At 58.6% G+C, this 21,214-nt stretch overlaps 1 protein-coding gene across 1 annotated transcript; it reads right to left on the bottom strand.

Moving 5' to 3' along the window:
* Positions 1-156: 156 nt before the first annotated feature.
* Positions 157-20,139, bottom strand: Ripk4 (receptor interacting serine/threonine kinase 4). Its single transcript, XM_076868633.2, has 8 exons — positions 19,958-20,139; positions 12,530-12,821; positions 7,737-7,885; positions 6,346-6,395; positions 5,311-5,469; positions 4,506-4,609; positions 3,074-3,338; positions 157-1,316 (listed from the first exon to the last, which is right to left on the bottom strand). Exons 1-8 carry the CDS (start codon positions 20,137-20,139, stop codon positions 157-159), a joined length of 2,361 nt encoding a protein of 786 aa, XP_076724748.2.
* Positions 20,140-21,214: the final 1,075 nt, after the last annotated feature.

Genomic DNA, 21,214 nt, shown 5'->3' with positions numbered 1-21,214 from the left:
ACCCCCCACGGGGCATGGCCTCATCCCCTGGCCTCTGCCGGGTCAGTTTTGGCAGCCACAGCAGGGTGAGTGGAGTGTCCCGGTAGGGCATCCTCCTGTCCCACATGGACACAGATGGACACGAAGCCCACAGACCTCTGGTTCTGAGGCAGGAGGCTAGGTCTTACTTCGCCGGAGGAGCGTGGCCGCGGGGCCCTGGCCACCCTGGAACTTGAGGCTCTGTAGGTTGATGTGGGCCCCATGCTTGAGCAGCGTCTCCACGGTCTGTGCATGCCTGCCCTGGGCAGCCAGGTGCAGCGCACTGAGCCCCTGCTCGTCAGACAGATCAATGAGATCTGCGCTGACCAGTTCCTCCACCACTTCTGAGTGCCCATGGGCAGCGGCCAGGTGCAGTGCAGTTTGGTTCAGGGGCCCCCGGGCCAGCACATCCGCCTTCTCCTCCACAAGCAGCTTGACAGTGGCCAGGTGTCCATTCCGAGCCGCCAGGTGCAGGGCAGTGCAGCCCTCTGAGGTCACAGCCTCCCTGGCGGCACCACGATGCAGGAGCAGCCTGGCGGTGCTCGTGTGCCCTGTCTCCGCGGCCACATGCAAGGGTGTCTGGGCCAGCAGGCTGCGGACGTTGACATCGGAGCACAGGTCAATGAGGATGCGGGCCACGCGGTAGTGCCCGCGCTGAGCGGCCAGGTGCAGGGGCGTCCTGCCGTCCAGCGTCTGGGCGTTCACGCTCACCCCTGGCTGCTTGGCCAGCAGCTTGACGATGGGCAGGTGGCCCTGCCAGGCAGCATAGTGCAGGGGCAGCCAGGCGTCCTTCCCCGGCAGGCCCACGTCCACGCCACGGCGCAGCAGGATGCGCACGATATTCTCCTGCCCGTGCTGGCAGGCCACGTGCATGGGCGTCCGGCCCTCGAAGTCCACCTCGTTGATGGAGGCATTCTTCTCCAGCAGCAGCCGTGTGCTGGCCTCGTCCCCGTTCTGGGCCGCGAAGTGCAGGGCCGTCCACTGGTCCTCGTCCTTGGCGTTGACACTGATCTTCCGGGCCAGCAGCAGCTCCACGACGCCCCGCGCCCTGCGCTCCACGGCCAGGTGCAGTGGCGTGGAGCCCTTGCTGTTGGTCAGGCTGGGGTCTGCGTTGTTGAGCAGCAGCCACTTGACGCACTCCTCCTGCCCGGCCTCCACGGCCAGGTGCAGCAGGCTGGCGCTGCCGTCCAGCACCAGGTTCACGTCCTGGGGCTGCAGGATCTTCATCAGCTTGCTGGTGTCCCCCGACACAATAGCATCCACCAGCTTCCTCTTCTGGATGTCTGTGGTGCCCAGGTCTGCAGGGAGAGGAGAGGCGAGTTCAGCCAGGATGCCGGCTCCTCGAGGCCTGGCTGGGGGTCAGGGAACCTACACCTGGACTCTGGGCCAGCACCCTCAGGTCACGCTTCACCCGCAGGGACTGAGCGAGCATCCCACTTTGAGATCTAGCCAGAAGCCGCGTCTGAGGTCCTCCTTTGTGAATTTGCAAATTAAAATCACTCTATGATTCCACTGCTTGCGTTTGGATAAAGGGAGTAAAACTCGGAGGAGCCCTGGTGCTTAAGAATGGCAAGACGGCTCATCTCCCTCATTCAGAAAGGGAAGTAAGAGGCAGAAGGAAAACCCCGGGCAGGAGCTTGGAAACTTGGCCAGCCTCCCGGGACACCCTCCAGCTCCCAGCCTGACCTCTGAAGGGCACCTCCTGCAGAGGGGACATCACAGGATGTCTGCGGGCCTCATATTTCAGGACTCTTGGCCCAGTGTTAGGATAAAAGCCTGCTACTTAACACAAAAATTCAACTCCATGGCTTGAAATCCAGATTCACATGAAATTAAGACTCTTCTGATTCACATGAAATAAGATTCTCCAGGGGATGTAGGAAGAGAGGTGGGGTGTGGGGCAGTACAAGAACAGGACCTGCCCACCTGGACCTGTGTTTTGACACACGTTCTGAGGAGCCAGGAGGAAACCCTCTCTCAGGCACCAGGGCGAGGCACCAGCAGTGCCAGATCTGAACCACGGCCCGGGAGCACCTCTCTCCATGGGAGGTACTGATGTTTCTTTCTGGCTACCTTGAACCTGGCCCTGACCGCCCTTTTCAGCTCTACTGACCATCACTTGCCTCTAGTCACTGGGTCCACCCCACCTGTCTACCAGGTGTTTCCAAACCTGCAAAGCCTTTTTTCTCCCCCAACGATCTACCCAGGTGGCTGGTAAGACCCAGAATCCTCTCCTCCAGGGAGATGTCCCCAGTCGACCACGAAACACTGTCCCACCCCCAAAAAGGATGAGAGCACCTGGGGCAGGAACAGGGAAAAACCATCTTCTGAAAACAAGGCCCATTAAAATTAACAGAGCCAGGTGGAGGCTGGGGTAGGAGGATCCCAAGTTTGAGGCCAGCCTCAGCAACTTTGCAAGACCCCTTCTCTAAATAAAAAGTGCTGGGGGTGTAGCTCAGTGGCAGAGCACATGCCTTGCATGTGTGACGTGTGGGGTTTGATCCCCAGCAGCACACACAGCCCAACACACACAACAGGTGGCTCAGGAGGACTCCTCCTAACAGGCAGTCTACAAAGCACCAGAGTGGTGGCGCCCACAAGGACAACCAACCCAGTAAAATGCATGGTCAGCAGCAGGCCCAAGTATGGGAAAGGGGGATGGGTCTGCAGCACTGAGACACGGTGCAGGGCCGGCACCCATGGAAAGGGGTGTGGGTGGCCGCTGGGATCACTGGATGGAATTCAAGTTTCCGACCTGCAGGCCTGAAGTCAGCCTCTGTCCCAGGGCTGGCCAGGCAAGACCTCACTGCACTGGCAGGTGGTGTAGCCTGGTCCCCTCATGCCCTAAGTGATGCCCGACGGGCTGCTCTGTCGGAGTGCGCGACTCCGGATCTGTGCTCGATGCACCAGCTATGCCGACAGCCCAAGCTGCCTAGTTAACCGAGAGAGGACACAGGACCATCATCAGGGCCAGGAAGTGGACCCGTGGTTTTGCAGTTGTCCACTGAGCCCCGTCATCAGGCTCGTCCTTTCTCAGGACAGAGCCGCTGCTCACCGCCTGTGGAAGGTTCCCGCTCAAAAGACAGCGACAGGGACCCTCTGGATGAGAAGGCGGAGTCCACGGAGGACACTCCCGAGAGCCTCTTGCCGCTGGTGCCCGACGGGAGCCTGCACTCGGAGGAGCTGCGGCTGAGCTCCTCGGGGCCCTCGAGGGTCTGAGAAATCCCCGAGTCCAGCTGCGACAGCAGCTCGGACAGGCTGCAGTCGTTATCGAAGGCTGGGGCAGAGGCGCGCTTGAGACGCGAGGACCCGGGCACAGCCTGCAACGAGGAGGGAGGAAGTGAGGGCCCTGGTCCTCCACCAAGGCAAGGAGGAGAACGCCATCGGGTACCAGGAAGGGACGTGGGTGACGTGACCACGGCACGGCACGAGGGAGCCCAGAGACTCGGGACTGCACAGACCCCCTGGTGCCAGCACGGACACTGTGAGAAAAGTATCAAATCCAGCACAGCGTGCTCCCGAGGCCCGGGCTGAGGGGAGGTGTGGACGGCACCTCAGACAGAAGGCACAGCGGGAAGGCGGAGGGGAGAGCGGGGCTGGCCCTGCGCGTCCAGCAGGTCTGCACTAATGAGAAACGGGAACGAGCCGCAGGCCAGCCTGCCCTTGGGCTAAGTCAGGCTTTGGAGATGCATGTGGGTAGGCCAGGGTGGGTCCAGCTCGGGGACAACATGGTGACCCAACCCAGCGCACAACAAGAGGCCCTTTAAGGGGTCTTTCTGCATGAGATGGGAGATTCCTGGCGGGACTCACAATTCCCCCAGACCATGACCGTTTGTTCCAAACCCCCATCCCCCACCCGCTAACCCTTGGATTCACTCTGACCTGGTCTCCCGGCAGACTGAGCCACATCCACCTGCTGGCTGCCTCTCTTGCCTTATGGGGAACCCAGCCCACCTCTTTTCCAAGCCTCCCGGTGCCTTTGCCCCAGGCGCTCTCGTGCCCACAGCCCCTTTTCTATTCCGTGTGCCTATCTCCCCGGGGAGACTGCCCTGCGCTGATGATGTGCCACAGGCTGCGTACCAGGTGCTTCCTTCTTACTGCCCTCCAGGCACTTGGGACTCCTCTCACCTCTGAGATGACCTGTCACACTCACAGAACAGACCAGCTCTGCACAGTGAGGAAGCAGGGGGGCACAGGACCCAGAGCAGCCACCTCCCGCCTGCCCCGCCTAGCAGAGGCTAGGCCTTCTGAGCCCAGTGGTTCAGGGTGTCCAGTGAGACCCAGCAGTTCAAGTGGGCGCCCACACTGTTCACACAACCCCTGGCAGGACACAGGAAGGAAGGGCAGCAGGAGGGCAGATGAGCCCAGGGATGCCCAGGGACCTACACTGCCACAGAGCTGGGCACCAGGCAGGCATAAGGCCGGCTCAGGGAGGAGGCGGCTGGCCAGGGTCTGCAGCGGCAGGGGTGGGCTGGAAGGCCCCTCACCTCGCTCTTGGGCCCCGGCGGGCTCTTCCCCGCTGGGTCTGGAGTTGGCTCTCTCACCTCCTCGTCAGGTTTTTCACAGAGGACCTCCGTTTCAGAAGTAATTTCTTTGAGGGGAAAAAGACAAAAAGGAGCATGTCATTTGATTAACGGTTCCTACACAGTTCCGAAGGGACAGAGACACCCTAAAGTCTCCAAGCAGCAGGTTGAGCCAGATGCCATCAGCACTGAGATCAATCAGCAGAACGAGGACCCCCACAGGGCAACCCACCCACCAGGCCTGGCCTGCCTCGTGCCACCATCTGGAGGGCTCACCAGACACAGGGCATCGCCTCGATGCCCTGCCAGCAGCACTAGCAGTGAGCCCTGCCCTTGTGGTCCCCAGGTTGTCCCCCTGCATGCTTTGAGAGCAGGGACTGCCTTGGATCCACCAGGGCTGACTACCCAAGGCCCACTTCTCTGTTCCAGGAGGGCAGGATCCCAGGAGAACGGTGCCAAGAGGCCCAGTCGGGCAGTCTCCTGAAGACACCCTGCTGTGTCTGAACTGAAATCATGGGCTCCCCTGGGCAGCAAGCCCCATCCTGGTCAGGAGCAGGGGTGGGGGCGGTGGAGGCAGCCACTGGGTCCAGCAGCCCCACCTTGGCCCTGACTGCTGGAGGTCTGAGGCAGGGCCAGGTAACCTGCCCCTGCAGGACTCATCTGGGCCCCGCGTCCCTGTGCACCTTGTTCCCACCAGGAGCCTGGTCATCACCTCTGTGGCAACAGCAAAGCCATCCAGAGCCTCGCCCCAGGGAGACCTAACACTCACCCTGGAAGGTGGGCCGTTCCCGCGGGTCCTCGCGCCAGCACCTCTGCATGAGGCGCAGCAGGTTCCCGCAGGCGCGCGGCCGGGGCCTACAGACGGGGGGCAGCTCCGGGCGGTGGCCCTTCACCACCTTCACCATGATGTGCAGGATGTTCTTCTCATCTAGGGGACAAGTGCAGCCGTCAGGGCACCAGAAGCCACCAGAAGCCACCATGCTCCACCGCCATTCTCACTACTATTTGGGCTGCAGCCTCTGCCCTTTTTTTTTTTTTTTTTTTTTTGGCATCTTTGGTCACACCAATATCATGAGTAATGCAGAGGAAAAAGGCTCTCTGATGCGGGTAAAAGCTACCCAGACTTTACAGTAATTAAACCCAGGTACTAAAATTCTGAAGAAAGAAGTCACAATAGGGATGGCCTAGTTGGGGTAGGTGGGGGAGCATTTTCTGGTCTAGGAGGCTGGTCCAGCGGGTGGACACCCTAACTACTACTGGACCACATGTTCACAGGCAGTGTGGAGAGCAAATCTGTCATGTGTATTCACAATTTCTTTCTTTTTCTCCTTTAAAAAAGAAAGAGAATCGGATGAAAAAAGGCAAATCTGCCGACAGAAAGCAGATCGGTGGTTGCCAGAGGCTGGGAGGGGATGGTGGGAGGGGATAAGCCGGAGTGACCACAGATGGGCACGGGCTCCTGCTGGGGTGGCAAGGGTGTCTGGAACCAGACCGTGATGCTGTCTGTGTAACTGTGAACATCCTCGATGTCACAGAATCACACATTTTAAATGGTGAAAATGTCATATTTTGTTATGTACTCCACACAAAAAAATCAAATGGCCCCTAAGAATGGACTCCTTCGAATCTCTTTCCTGTATGTGTGATTTCCTGCCTGCAAACCACTCTGCAAAAGCACTCTGTCAGCGTATAGAAAAGCCGATAGTGGGGTGGCCTTGCTGGGTCACAGGCTGAGAAGGGACCAGGAATATGCGCTACGGTCCCAGGAGACATTGCTTGGCACCTCGTGGGCAGCGCCTCTCACCTGCGAAGGGCTTCTTCTGTGTGAGCACGCCCCAGATCACAATGGCAAAGCTGGAAAAGAAGCCAGGTGCGTTAGCGTGGGCTCAGGACCCTCAGCTCAGGTCCGGGGCTCGGTCACCCTGCAACGAGCGGGAGAAGCCCCTCCAAGGCCTCCCAAGGAGGCCCCGGGACATTTCTCCTGCATTTCTAAAAGGGGAAGCCATCTTGGATAACACCCCCCATGGGCTCAGTTGGGAACAGAAGACCTCGTGGCTGAGCCGCAGGCTTCAGGCGGCAGGCAGGACCCCGGAGGGCTCTCGGGGAGAGCAGACGTTACCACCTTCTCGCCCACCGGGCACAGAGCAGGTAACCAGGCGTTTGCTGGTGTCCTCATGGCCCCCTGCTGCTCTCTAGGGTTCTGACTCTAAGGACAGTCATGGAGCACTGGCTCTCTGAGATGTCCGAGGATTGCTAAGGAAACGGCACGGAGAACATCCGAGGTGGCCTCACTGTGCCGAAGCCCTTTGCTGGCCACTCGGGATGCACACTCACGTATGAATTATTCTAGATACACCAAAAAAGGGGCCCAATCCAGTGCATTTAAAAAATCAAAATTAAAAAAAGGAGTCCAAAGACTCACCCCACGAAGCACGGAGTTTGATAACGGTTACTGACAAAGAACTCACAGTAACTGAAAACTCAACTCTAAACAGAGCACCCTACCTACTCTCCCCGACTCTGCAAGCCATGATGGTCCCCGAAGGGCCATGAGCCACAGCTCCAGGTAGGGCCAGCACACGTACCAGGGCAACTGCCAAACCAGTCAGCCAGGACCCCGGTGGTGGTGGCACGAGGGCAGAGCCCGAGCAGTTCCTGGTGCGTGGCTGCACCCTCTGTGAGATTAACTCTCACAACTTGAAAATGAAAGGAATCTGGTAACCTGGCAACAGGTCCTGCCCACGCTCCTCCATCGCAGCCAGGTGACCCCACAAGTGTAAGCAGCTCCCTCCTCAAAGTTCAGAGAAAACTGAACTGTGAAGAGCCCAAACCCACGGGCACATGGGCACAGGGACTACTTAAAGCAACAGGTTTTTCTGACAATAAAATGCATGTTTCATAAAAATGCCACAGGAGACCCAGCACAGCACTGCTGCCTGCTCACGTAATGGGCACTGCCAGGAGCGGCTCATCTACAGCCAGCAGCACCCACTGGGAAGAGGGGTCTCTTGTATGCCGGGGAACCTGCCCCCAGGCTAACATCCCCAGCCCAAAAGACACACACCCCTTTCACCTGGACTGAATCCACTGCTGATGCGCACCCAGAGTCGTTCTGAAAGTCCCTGTTCAGGACAGGAAGACACGGGCTCAGGGTCCCCAGAGGGGCCCACAGGGATGGGGCTGGGCATCACGCACCTGTACACATCGTGCTTGGTGTCAAAGAGCCGGCTCTTCTCCCGGATGCGCTCTGGAGGGAGGTAGGCGATGGTGCCGAACAGGCCATCCATGCTCAGGTCGTGAGAGTGGGACAGCCCGCTGCACTTGGCCAGTCCAAAATCGGAAATCTGAAACAGAGCAGAGGGGAGCAGGTCAGCCCTCCACGGGGCGAGGGGCCATGAGCTGGCAGCATCCCCAAGCCAGAGGCCGTGCCCCAGCGCTCTGCTCACTCCTGCAGGTAGCCCAGCCGGGGCAGGCGGGGAGTCAAGGCAGCTCAGACAGGGCGTCTGCAGGCTAAAGAGCCACCACCTGGATGGACGGGAAGAGATCAGGGTCTAAGGAGAGATTCCCTGGGCAAGGAACTCAAGAACCACAGCCCTACGTCGAAGGCAGCAGGGCTGCCCTGTGGCTGACACTCCCCAGTGGCACCAAGGGAAGAGCAGCGCCCAGGGTTTACAGTGAAGGAACACACGTGACGGGCTGGGCCAGCTGGTTGTGCAACCCTCCAGCTGGGCTGGCAAGTGGCAGCAAGTCCTTTAAAGGGCTACACGCCTCCAGAGGCCCTTTAAATCAGCAACACAACACGCACTCGCCTCGACCCCACGGGGCATGCCCAGAACGTCTGTGATCAGCAGACGCTCAGTGGTGAGCCCCCAGCCCCCGCCACTCAGGGACCCCCACCCCTGACTCCCTTGGCAGAGACACTCTTATGGCTCGCTTACACCCACTGAGGACCACACAGGCCTCTGGGAGTGGCCCCTCTCCTCCAGGCCCTGTGAAACGCTGCTGGAACCAAGCCACAACTCTCACTGGACACCCAATCCTCAGGGAGAAGTTCCCTCTCCTTCAAGTGGAGCGTTTTTAAGCCTTTTAAATTAACCCTTGGGCTCCTCCTAAGACACACCCACGCAGCCAGGCTGACCATGACCACAGGGAGCCAGGCCGGTCCTCACCCTGCACAGCAGGAAGACACTGGTGGGGCCAGGTCAGTCCTCACCCCTGCAGCCCAGCTGAGCGGCGCCCAGGCTGGAGCTCACCAGGCCCAAGCGCCCATTCTGGGTCCCCCAGGTTCTGTGGGCTCAACCAGCCTCAGGCCTCAAGAGAAATCCTGAGAAGTCCGGGAAGAAATTGCCACTTCCCCAGACAAAACCATCACCCTGTCCCGCAGCTCCGTCCTGAGAAGCCCAGCACTGGGAGGCAGGGAAAAGCACTTCACCTCTCAGAACAGGTTTAGCGACAGAGAAAACGTCTGTTAGATGACCACTGGTGGCCTGCCAGGCCTTAAATTCAGAAATGAAGACAGGCTGGGATTTGGGGAGCCCGCCCGGTGCTCCATGCTTGAACACAGACATTTCTCCTCCTCTCTGTCACTGACCCAAACAGACCAGCCACTTTGAGATACACTTGGTGACAGAGAACAGCACACATTCTCTGCCCAAAGCCTGGCATCAGACGCAGACAGGGAATGCGGAACTCCCAGGGGCACCTTCGCCTGGCCGGGCCCTGGGCTGCCCCTCACCCCGGCTCTCACCACAGACCATGAGCAGCAAAGGCCTCCTGGCCCACGAACACTCTCGCATCGGCATCTGACTCAGTATCCTGAGAGCTCAGGTCTCACAGGGGCCCCCAAGAATGTGGCCCTTCAACCTCAGGCCCAGCTGGACCAGAGTAATAAAGTGGCCCGTTGCTGTTGAACAGGAAGAGCACTTCAAACACAGCGGATCCTGCCCCCATGCCATGGCGCTCCGAATAGTCTGGCCTGGGCCGAGGGGTGAGCACGCAGCCTGTGACCCCACCGTATTACCCAGCATCATCTCAACATGGAGAGCTGTTGTACCCAACACAGAGTAATATGAGGCGACAACTTAAAACATGCTATTTCACACACTCGGCAGAACAGATGGCTGCCGTGAGGTTCTGGCGCTAATCCCCCTGGGTACAGAGAGGCAGCACGCGTCTGAGCCACAGGAAGCGGTGGACGGCAGCCTGCGGCTCATCCTGGTCCACAGTAGAGATGTCCACCCACCAAAACCGCCTGGAAACCCGGGGCCAACGCACCCGAGCCTCAGAGCCTAAGAGCCTGTCTCAGGCCCCGGAGCGGCACTCCCGACCCGGCTGCCTCCTCACACCTGCTAGTTGTTGCTTTGTTTTTTCCTCCCATTTCGGTGCTGGGGATCAAATCCAGGGCCTGGTGCGTGCTAGGCCAGTGCTCCGCCACGGAGCCGCACCCCAGGCCTCAGGCAGCCGTTTCTAAGACTCTGTTTGGGGCTTCTCAGAGGTGACCAAACCTTTCCTGGGGCCTTTCAGGGTGCACTCAGGCAAGGAGGACAGCTGTCCTGGGCCAGCAGAGAAGCATGGAGTCATGTCCTCTCTGAGGACCTGCCCACCATTCTAGCAGCTTCTGCAAACAATCTGCATTAGGAATGAACACTCCATCAGGTCCAGCCCTTGAAAACCAAGGTCTGTAAGAAAGGGGAGGCACGAACCAAAGGCCCTCGAGTCCACAGAGTCCACACCAAAATGGCCTGCAGGGAAGGCAAGCCCAGCGTGTCCAGGGACCCAAGGGCGAGACCCCACTCTCGGCTCACTGAGCAAGCGCTGGGTCTCTGCGGTGCGACTGCAGCTGGGGAAGACGCCTGAGCGAGCATCTGTGCCTGACCTGAGGCGATGACCTGCTGGTGACAAGCCACCAGCCAGCAGCTGAACCTGCTAAGCACTCTGGGTGGGCGTCGTGCTGAGCACTGCACTCACCAGTCACTGACCCGATGACAACCTAGAGAAGGAATGATCTTGCCGCTCCACTCCCCACCCAGCAGACTGGACCGGGGGCTGCACCCCAGGCTCACACCCAGAAGAAGGACGTCACTGTGTCCTCCAAGGAATGCCTACCCCCCACCCCGTGTGCATTCCACACACCTGTTAGAGAGGCAGGAGAGTGTGGAAAGGAGCGAGGGGCACAGGTGCCCAGCCAGGCCACGGACAGCCCGGGGGCTTGCGAAAACCCACCCTGCAGTCCTTAAAGACAAGGTCACCTTCAGGCACCCTCTATGTTAACCCAAGGATGCCTGCGGCTTTCCCTGCCCACACGCCATCAAGCCAGAACCTTTCTGAGGTTGCTTGGGCTGTTTCCTCCACACCCAGGGTCTTCTCCCCACCTCCGACAGCAGTTCAGCCTGCCCCCCCCCACCCCGACGAAGGCCTGGCTGGGCACCTGCACACCCTGCCCTCTGCTCACTCCATCCTGAGGGATTGCCTCGTGCCGCTCACTGCATCTTCCTGGTCTGCCAGACGGCAGCGGGACAGGCAGGAAATCAAGGCTCTGCAGCCCCGCAGAACGGGTTCCAGCTCATGCTCCACACCTGCGGTGGTCATCCTGGCCACTAATCTCACCCCTGTGGGCCCCAGCTTAGCAAGTGGCCACCGTCCACACTGTGCCTCTACTGTGGAGCCGTCAGTCCTGCATAAGCCCTGCCGCGGAGCAGGGACCTGTCATCGAGCAGGGACCTGTCATCCTTCTCTTTCTGGTGCAGAATGCATGTTTGAGAGCAAAGAACTTCACACTCACTGGGCCCTCAGGACCTGGACTCCCGGGGAAGAAACCAAACAGCCCTGCCAACCACAGGGGACAGGAGCAGGGACGGCAGCTGCTAGAGCCTACAGAGCTCATTCCCTCACACCTGGTCCTGTGCCTGCGTCTTCACCGCCCGACTCCCGGCTTCACGTCACGGCAGGTGCATTTTTAGTTAAAACCTACGGTGGAGTGAGGCCCACCCAAGAAATAGCTTATATTCACCGTCCAGAATGAAATCCGCTTCTCCACCTGACTGAGCCCTGCAGGAGGGGCTCTGTGAGTGCCGCATGGGCCATCGCACACCAGGCCCACCCCAGAGCCCGGGGGCAGGGCAGGCCCTGGGTTCAGGTGTCTCCTAAAGGCCGGGTCAACAGGAAGGGCCAGCAGCACTGTGCAGGCAGGAACAACAAAGAGATAGAGCCATAGCCGTGCCCCTGCTGTGCCCTGCACCTCAGGACCACTGCGGCCCTGGCTCTCGGCTGCTTCTCTCCCTCATGGATCTGTTTTCCTGCATGGAAGAGGACAGACGGGCCCACGTGTGACTCAGGCCTCCTGAGAGTGACACCAACACCAGAGGGCAAGAGCCCAGGACAGTGCCACCCAGGGCCAGTGGTGACACAGCCTGGACTCAAAGGCCATCCAAAGGAACAACATTCAAGACGGACAGCCTGACACAAACTGGCCATGCTGAGAACCAAGTCCAGGCCGCCCATGAGGCCGGTCAGACGGCTCCTCACGCCTTCCGGGTTTTATAAACTTATCAAAGGGGAAAAAAAAAGGAAAAACTGGCCTCCCAGGGCACCACTGTCCCTTCCACACCTCCCCAGATGGGACATCAGGTGGAAAGTCCGCCTCAGAGCCTCATGTGACCCTTGTCTGGTCTCTAATCTGATTTCACAAAACACTCAGTGAGTCTAGAACCTGAAATTCATAACCTGCTTCCAGGGGGCCCAGAATTCTCCCGCGTGCCAGGATTGCGGGAGGCCCCAGCACTCAGAGGGCCCCTCTCCCAATACGGACTCTGCAGTGTTGGTAGCCACCACAAGCTGGGGCCCCGGAGTTTTTATGCTGGGAGAGGCCCTGGCTTCAAGTTCTTTCCCACAGAATACCTCCTTCCCCAACCTCGCCATAGCCTACAGCTGCACCCCAATTCCCTGGCCACAGACCAGCCGCCCACTTCCCAGGGCACGGTGCTGCCCACCTTGACGTGGTAGTGGGCATCCAGCAGGATGTTTGCGGGCTTCAAGTCCAAGTGCAGGAGTGGCGGGGTCATGCAGTGCAGGAAGTTCATGCCCACGGCTGTCTCATGAACAATCCGAAAGCGCAGGTCCCAGGGCAGCGGCTCCGAGGCCAGCAGCTTCTCCAGAGAGCCCGTCTCCATGTACTCCATGACCAGGCCCACGGGCTCCCGGCAGATGCCGTACACAGGCAGGACGTAGCGGAACTTGGCCATCTCCATCTTCTTGGCTTCCTCTAGAAGCTCCAGGCGCTCCCTGCAAAAGTTCAAAGGAGTGAGGGGGGCGGCAGGCCCTGCCCAGCCAGCCACGGTCAGGGCACTCACGGAGCCCACCACTGCCACAGCCCTAACACTGGAGCCCCAGGGTGCTCGAAGTACACAGGAGAGGAGCTCCAGCAATTACCTGGATACCCGCAGGCCACCTGGGCACCCCGGGGCTGGAGCCTGGCAGCGGACACTACCTTCTCTTGGGGAGGGAAGACAGTGTGGGCTGAAAGTTGAGACTAACCATCTACCGGAGGAGCCCACTTGCCCTGTGAAAGCCCAAACCCACTCTCACACTAGGGAGCAGCAGATCCAAGCAGGGCCGGGCCCTCGCTCTGCTGTGGTGAGATACGTACACCAACACGGCACGCGCCCTCCTAACTGTTCCAAAGCCCCGGCCAGCGGCACCACACACTTCCTAAAGCTGCATGACCATCACTGCCACCTACGCCCAGAACTTATCTCCCCAACAAAATCTGCACCTGTTAGACAGTAAAGCCTCCCCAGCCCCCACCCTATTCTCAGTCCCTACGACTGTGCATCCAGGCACCTCATGTGAGTGGGATCACAAAGTATTTGTTCTTCAGTGTTTGGTTATTTCACTAAGTACGTTTTCAAGGCCTAATTTGTTATACCACTTATCAAAATGTCACTCATTTTCATGGTTGAATAATGCGCCGTGATAGGAACACCCTACACTGTGTACCCGTCCACCCGCTGATGGACTCAGACGGTTCCCACCTCTTGGCTTTTGTGAACGATGCCAACCTCTGAACACAGCTGGGGTATAAATGAGCCTGAGACCCACTCTCATTCCCTGGGAGCTGTGCTGGCTGTGTGTCCCACCTGTGGAGAAGCCACTGAGCGGCTGTCCTGCCTGCCTCCTGCTTCTGCGTGGACTTTCACCAGCTCCAGCCTGTGTACACACCGGCTGTGAGATGAGCACTTGCAACAGACCCGCGGCCAGCGAAGCCAGGAACCTCCGTTCTCCAGCCCCGATGGAGGCGCTTGCCAGCCCCTGGCCGAAGGTCACTCGGAGGAGGGTGCAAAGCAGCGGGCCGTGCCAGGGTCAGGGGTCAAAAGTCTCGGCGCACATTGAGGGGAAAAGGCCAGATCCAGGAGGACATGACCTGGGCATGCAGGATCTGGGCCAGTGCTCTACAACATGGACCCCAGGAGACACCCTGGAGGCTGGTGGATCCAGGCACCCAGGCCTCGCCCCTTGAGAACAGGTGAGGGCTGGGACAGCCACTTTCCAGTCACAACAAGCTCCCCACAGGGAAAGTCCAGAACATGCCTGGAGCACCCTCAAATACCGAGCTGGGAACAGGGCCACTCGGTGTCCACACACATCCCGTGCAGACTGGGGCAGCCTTGAGGTAACCCTCGGGACTGCAGGGTCCAGCACAAGCTCCTGCCTATAACTCAAGACCCATCACCATAGCTCCACCCTGGGGCTCTCCTGGGGCTTGGCACAGCCTGCTCCTCCTGGTCCAACCCCAGAGCAGCTGTGGGGACACTCCTGTGCCTGTTCCCACCTGGAGCCTGCTGGAGAATTCCGAACTGTGCCAACAAGACAGAGCCATTCCTTGACCATCTGACCTCCTTGTTGAGACAGCAGCCATCTCCCAGGCTTCCTGACAGCTGTAAAGACGCCCCATGCGGGAAGGATGGCAGGTGGGCAAGAGGAACCTCTGGATTCTTACCAGCATTGAGCTCTCTCGTACGTACCCACAGGCAGCTCCCATAAAGCACCAGAGGGGCTCAGAGGGGTGAGCCCAGCCGTGTCGGGAGCCGGAGAAGAGGTGAAACATACTGAACGTGCATGGAGCTCAGCGCAGCTAGCTTTCCTGGCACTCTGGCTAAGTGACTAACAGCAGTGAGAGGTGGCAGGCCCCTTGTGCTATGAGCCCCTGGGCAGGTGAGGCGCTGTCACAGCCTCGGGGCCTGGCCAGGCTCAGGACCCAACAGGGGCAGATCCCTGAGCACCATGGGCTGAACCTGACTTGGAGACCAACAGTCCAGACCTGGCCAGTGGCACTCTGACCTTAACCCCAGACTCCACAGGCACTCAGGGGGGAGAATGTGTCCCCTCTGCTGGGTCCCTCTCTCTCCCGGGAAGTACCACTCACTGAAGCAGGCCCCAGCATGAGGACCACCCTCACCAGTCACCAACTCCACGGGTCCTGGTGTCACCAGGTCCCAAGGATCTGCTTCAGTTTTGCATCTTGTTGAGAATCAAAATTATTACCCTGGGGCTGGGGCTCAGTTGTAAAGCACTTGGCTCAAGAATCAAAATTATTATCATATGTCTTTTTCCTACTGCTCTTATTTTCTCTTAAAAAGTGGCCCATTCATACGCCTCCCTATTGTCCCATGGTGCCAGGTGGCTTTGGCACAAGTCCTTCTGCAGAACTTCCAGGGTAAATTGAGCAAGGAACTGTCCTGAGGTCTTGAGTGGACAGTCCAGGTATTTACAGGCTGGTCAGCCACTTTTCCACCTGCCACATACATCCCAAGCGGGGCCTCTAGACGCCAACCTGGTGATGACGAAACAGAGAGCCAAGTTGGTTCAGTTGAGACTATCGTATAAAACGGAAGCTCCGAGCCCCTCTGCAAACTTTTGATCTGTTTGCCCACCAAGCTTAACACACTCAGCCCGGGCAGAGCACGCCTCCCACTCACCCAACCCCTCCCACCCACCTCCTCTCTGTAGAACCTAAAAACAGCACCCAAGGTAGGTTTACTGCAGAAAGCTGATCCTGGGCTGGGTCCCCAAGGCAGCCAGCACCAGCTTGGGCACTTGGCCTGAGGGAGCCCGTCCGCACTGCCTCTCCTCTCAGGAGCCGAGGTTCAGGGCATTTCAGGGAGGAGATCAGCTACCCTGCAAAACAAGCCGCCATCTCCGGTGACAAAACCACCCTCAGGTGCAGACAGGGCTGAGCAAGCACAAGGTGGCAGAGGCCCTGGCTCTGCTCAGAAGGGTCAGCACTTCACTGGAACTTTTTATATCATTTCTTATCTACTGGCCCCTGAGGCAAAGTCCCAAGGTCCCCACCCAGCAGCCTCTCTTCAGAGCCCCAGGATGCACACCATAGCCCACAGGCTCAGCGGCTCCTGCCCTCCGTGGGTGCGTGTAGCCAGCAGCGTTTGCAGCTCTGAAGGACTGGCAGGGCCTGCTGGAGGCCGGGAGGGCACTCCCCAGGAGAGCTGAGGTCCTGGCAGACCCACCATTGTTTTTTTGTCCATGGCAATTATTATTACTTAAAATACATTTTCCCCCAAGCAGTGTATCCAGTGTCTGGCGACCACACAAAAGGAAGCATAGGTTTATAATTATTACTAATATTTTAAATATTGGAGGGATTTTAAACCAGTCCCCAGAGCTCAACCCTCAGTGCTGGGGCAGGGGTAGAGCCCAGACGTCCAGGTGCCCAGTTCAGGGCACCACGGTTCACAGCAAAGTGGACATTTCTGGGCCGCAGAACCCGCTGACATCAGTTTAATTAAAACAGGGCCTCAAAGCTGTGAGGAGCAGGAAGGCGGGTCCTGCCTCCCGCTTCCCTGCTGGGGAAAGGGCTGCTGATTCTGGGCTTCCCAGCAGAAAATACCCCACCCCAGCCCGACACCCGATGGCTCCAGATGGAAAAATCATTGACATTTTTCATTGTCAATTTCATTGTCAGCATTGACAGGACCAAGTTTCTTTTAAAGACTTTTAAAGACACTTTAAAAGAACCTCAGAATGGTGTCGGGCCAGTCATTTCTCCAGCAGGCCCTGCCAGCCCTCCAGAGCTGGCTGACACATTTGTAGAAAAGCCACAGGATTCCTGCAGCTCAGTCAGAAACTCCAAAGACAAAAAGACTAGCTAGAGGTGAGGGAGGCTGAGATCACAGTAGAGCTGGAGAAGGGGGAGGGGGTAGACTGGAGAAGGGGGAGGGAGAGAGGGTGCGCACAGGGCTCCAGCAGCCTGGGAACCCCCTGGGCAGAGCGCAGCCTGGCCCCATCCTGTGAGTTGTGAGCAGCATCTCTGCCAGGGCTGCTGCAGGGCAGTCCAATTACCTTCCCAGGGAGCCTCCGAGGGGTTCCCACACTGCTATTTTTAAAACTGACAGGAATTGGGCTTGTCCGACTGTGGGCTCTGTAGTTACAAACCCCAGGTTTGCTCAGGCTCGCCCGACCAGCCAGGCCCAGCTTACAGTGGCTGCCTGTGCTCCCTTACTGTGAGCCTCCCCAGAGCTGGGGGCAGGGCAGGGAGGAATGGGGTCCTTGGAGTCACTTGTTCTCTCTGAACAGGCCCTGCACTCCACCCTACATGTACACCAGGACCCCCCATTTAGAGTCGGGTGAGGAGGCCAGGCACATACCCAGAGCTGACAGGAGTGATTTCCCAAAGCACCAAGCCAGGTAAAGAGAAGCTCAGGAACAGGGACCCCTTGGCAAAAATATCCTGGCCCCCAGGAAGCCTTGAAATGGGTACGGGGTGCATCTAACAAGCACTGACCCTCTCTGCATAGACATGCCTGGGCACAAGGCCTGGGGCGGCCTGCAGGTGTGACCATCAGGGCTGGCCAAGGCCAAGGGTAGATAAAGATTGGGGCCAGGGCAGCATGTGCCTTGAGGGGTAAGCAGCCCTGGCCATTGAAAATCAGCCTGGCCCACATTTGTACCTGTGGTGGGACCCTAAGCAACAGTGGAGTTGGCCATACGGTCCAGTCACCCTGGGAAGAGGCCCAGACCACTGGCAGAGGTGAGAGGTGCCATCCTCAAGCAGACAAGACAAGATGGGAGGTGGGGGAATGGATGGGGCCTGCACATAGAGACCCCAGGAAATTCCATTCCTCCGGGTTACACCTTGCAGATGCTGTGCAGGGTGGGCACCAAAAGAGCACGGGGGGGGGGGGGGGGGGGGGGGGACGACCAACATCGCCGGACAGACAGCACAACAGCTATTTCAAGATTTAGAAGCAACTGGCAACCTGAGGCTGAGGCAGGAGGATCACAGGTTCAAAGCCAGCCTTAGCAATGTAGTGAGGCTGTAAGCAAGCTAGGAGACCCTGTCTCAAAATAAAAAGTGCTGGGACGCAGCTTAGTGGCTAAGTACCCCCGGGTTCAATCCCTAGTACAAAAAAAATAAGAAGCAGCAACTAGCAAGACTGCACCACAATCAGCGCCCCTGCACCACAGCAGGAGGGCTATACATCCCCATCACCCAAGTTGGTGACAACCCTAAGGACTGAGCTGACACCCTGCAGGGCCTGCCCACCTCCTCTCTAGTAGAGAGGCCCCGTGGCAGATGCACAACTGCACCTGCACCACCCCAGGCCAAGGGCAGCAGGTGAAATGCCTCCCAATGGAGCCTCTGACCTCCACCTAGCAGCCAACATGCCACCACCTGCCTGCTTTGGGCAGGGCAGGAAAGGCTTCCAGTTAAAGGACAAAACACTTTTCAACTACAAGATCCTAAGTGACCCATCTCAAGGGGAGAAACCCAGCTTCATCTTCAAGCCACCCTAGGAACAAGGGGTTGCTCCCAGGACGTGGGCTGGGACATCACCTGGGCCTGTGCTTGTTCATTTTGCCCTCCCCAAACAGAAACTGGTATTCAATCTTGGCTGGTGAATAAAGCCCATTTTGGCTTGAAAACTCCGTCAAGCTATCATGTCCAAGGATATAAAGTGCCCCCATGAAGAGGCATATTTCAGAACTAGCTGCTGGATGGTATTCTGAGTGGTTGAATTTCCTCAAAATAACCACAGCGCTCCTCCCAGCCTGAGAGGTTCCCAAGGTGGGAGAGTGGAGGCCTGAGCTCTGCACAGCTTCAGCAAGCCATCTCCCTTGAACTGTGGTGACTTATGAAATTTGCTCCGGGTGGATTTCCCTGGCCAAGGATGAGGGTGCACAGGGAGGGGACAGGCCTCTCACCAGCCAGCCATAGCTACTGGAGGCTGGGACAGCACACACCACCACCTACAGGAAAGCCGAGAGGTGAGCCCCTCACAATGTCCCAGCAGGGGAACCCAGGTCTGAGGCAGCCAGGTGGAGTCTAGAAAAAGCTGCCTGCCCGATCTGTCCAAGGAGGCTCGGTGGAAACACGGGAAAAGGCTTCCACATGGAACACTTGAAAAATATGTTACCGTGAAGCTTATGAACTCAACGGCAGAGGATGAATGAGGGGGTTCATTTTCAAGAATCTTCCTCCCATCCTACCCCCACAGACCACAGTCCGACCCACTGGATCCTCCGGAGTGGTGGGGTTCTCTATCCTTTCCATTCGCCCTCATTCCTTTGAGCAGTCCTGCCAGGGAGGGGCGGGTAGGCAGGCTTTTACACCGGGACACGGGTGCCAGAGGCCCATGGCAAGGACGCAGAGCCGGTTAATGCAAGGCCCTTCCGCAAAGGCGCGCCTTCGAAGTGAAGTCCCCAAAAACTAAAGCGTGCGGCGAGGAAGTGCTGGGCAGAACAAGGCCCCGGCCCCGACGACTCTGGCCAAGCCCGGACCCTCGGGGCACGACGCCAAGTGCCCAAGTGCGGGGCGCTGAGGACGCTTCGCCCGAGCCAAATCCGTGCTTCCGACCGAAATAATTACCGTCTTACACCAATTTGTGCTCCTATGTAAATTACTGAGTAAGTCGAACGGAGCCTACCTACACTCACAAAGCCCAGATGCCCACACGGCAATTTTTCTAAGCCCGGAGCAGACCGCAGCGCCCAGATAGATCCCAGGAGGCGGGGTACGCGTCCCGGGGGCGCTGATCTAAGGCGCAAGGCGAACTCGGGTCCCCCAAATTACGGGGCCGCTCGGGCCAGGACCGGGATGGGTCCAGCAGAGCGAATAGGCAGTGTACTTCTCCGGCAAACGCGGCCCCCGAGGTCTCCCGCGGGGCCGCAGCCCGGCACCTGGACAAGCGCAGCCAGACCCGGAGCTCCACAAAGCACCCCCGCGTCCTCCCGTCCCACGCCTCTGGGCCTCGCCCGCGTTCGGGTTCCTCCCGAGGCTGCTCCGGAGGTGTCCCCGATAGACTGGAGAGTCCCCCCGAGTTCCAGTCCCTCGGCCCTGGCCGTCGCCGTGCGCCACCGAACGGCGCGATCCGCCGCCCGCCCCAGCGCCCCGCCCGGCTGCTGACCTGTCGTCGACGTGCAGGCTCGGGGAGCACTTGATGGCGAGCCACGTCTTCCAGTGGACGTGGCGCACCTTGTACACCTGCCCGAAACCGCCCGAGCCGACCTTCTCCCAGCCGGCGAACTCGCCCGCGTCGAAGGTGCGCAGCAGCCCCAGGGCCCACGGGCCGGAGCCGTCGCCCTCCATCGCGCGTCTCGCCGCCGCCCGGCGCCGCCGCGGCCGCCCAGGTGCCCAGGTGCGCGCCCCGCCCCGAAGATGTCATTTCCGCTGCACGCCCCGCCCCGCCGGCTTCGCGGGCCCCGCCCCTGGGCAGGCCGCTGGGCAGTGCGGACAGACAGGTGGACTCATCCAGACTCTGGGCGCTCCCCAGGTGCGCGCGGCTCCAGGACGACTGGCCCGCTTTCCTTTGTATATTTTGAGTAACTGTCGAGTCACCCGAAATTGTAAGAAATAACTCGCTGTACCCCGTTTCCCTCGTGCTACTTGGCAAAACTTTGCAAAGGAAAAAAGTATGATATTACAACCATGATGTTGACTTCGAAACAATCGCCGATCTTATCCAAATTCCCAGGTATTGCTGGCCCGCGTTTCCGTGTGCTAACTTCTACACCGCGCTGAGGCCTGCGAAGGAGGTTCGTGTACCCCAGCACAGTCCAGAAACAGAACCTCGGTGCTGCGCCCTCCTGCAACCCACCCGTGCTTCCCTGGCATCGCCAATCCTTCCTCTATTCCTAAAATCTTATTTCACAATTGTCATATTTACATTCAAGAGCTGTACAGCACGTCACCTTTTTGTAATTGGCTCTTTCACTCCGACTCATTCCCTGCAGATTACCATCTGACTGTGTCACAGCGCTCTTCTGCTCTTCCGTTAGGAAGAAGTAACTTTTGTTTTATTTTAATTACCCCAACAGCAAAGCCAAAGTCCATTTCAAGTATGACCCGGGTTCCCTCATCCTTTCCTATACAACAGTGGCTCTTTATAGGTAGAGCACATGGCTGGAAAAGAAAAGATGTGTCTTCCACCTTGGGGGTAGAGCAGGGGGATTCCCAGGCCTAGAAAGACAACTGGGTCAGAGGCGGAGTGTCATGTCAACCTCCACACCTAGGACACTCATTCAGGCCCTGTGCAGTGAGTGCAGGTTTACTCCTCACCAAAGGAGGTGAGTAATGGGGCAAGATGGGGGACATGGGCAGCAAGCATCTTATTGACATTAACTGCACTGGAACCTTTTCCCCTGGGACGCCGTCACCATACCCC

Source organism: Callospermophilus lateralis, chromosome 10 (genome assembly GCF_048772815.1).
Source record: "Callospermophilus lateralis isolate mCalLat2 chromosome 10, mCalLat2.hap1, whole genome shotgun sequence".
NCBI classification, from domain to species: domain Eukaryota; kingdom Metazoa; phylum Chordata; class Mammalia; order Rodentia; family Sciuridae; genus Callospermophilus; species Callospermophilus lateralis.
This window is presented reverse-complemented; position numbering and strand designations above follow the sequence as displayed.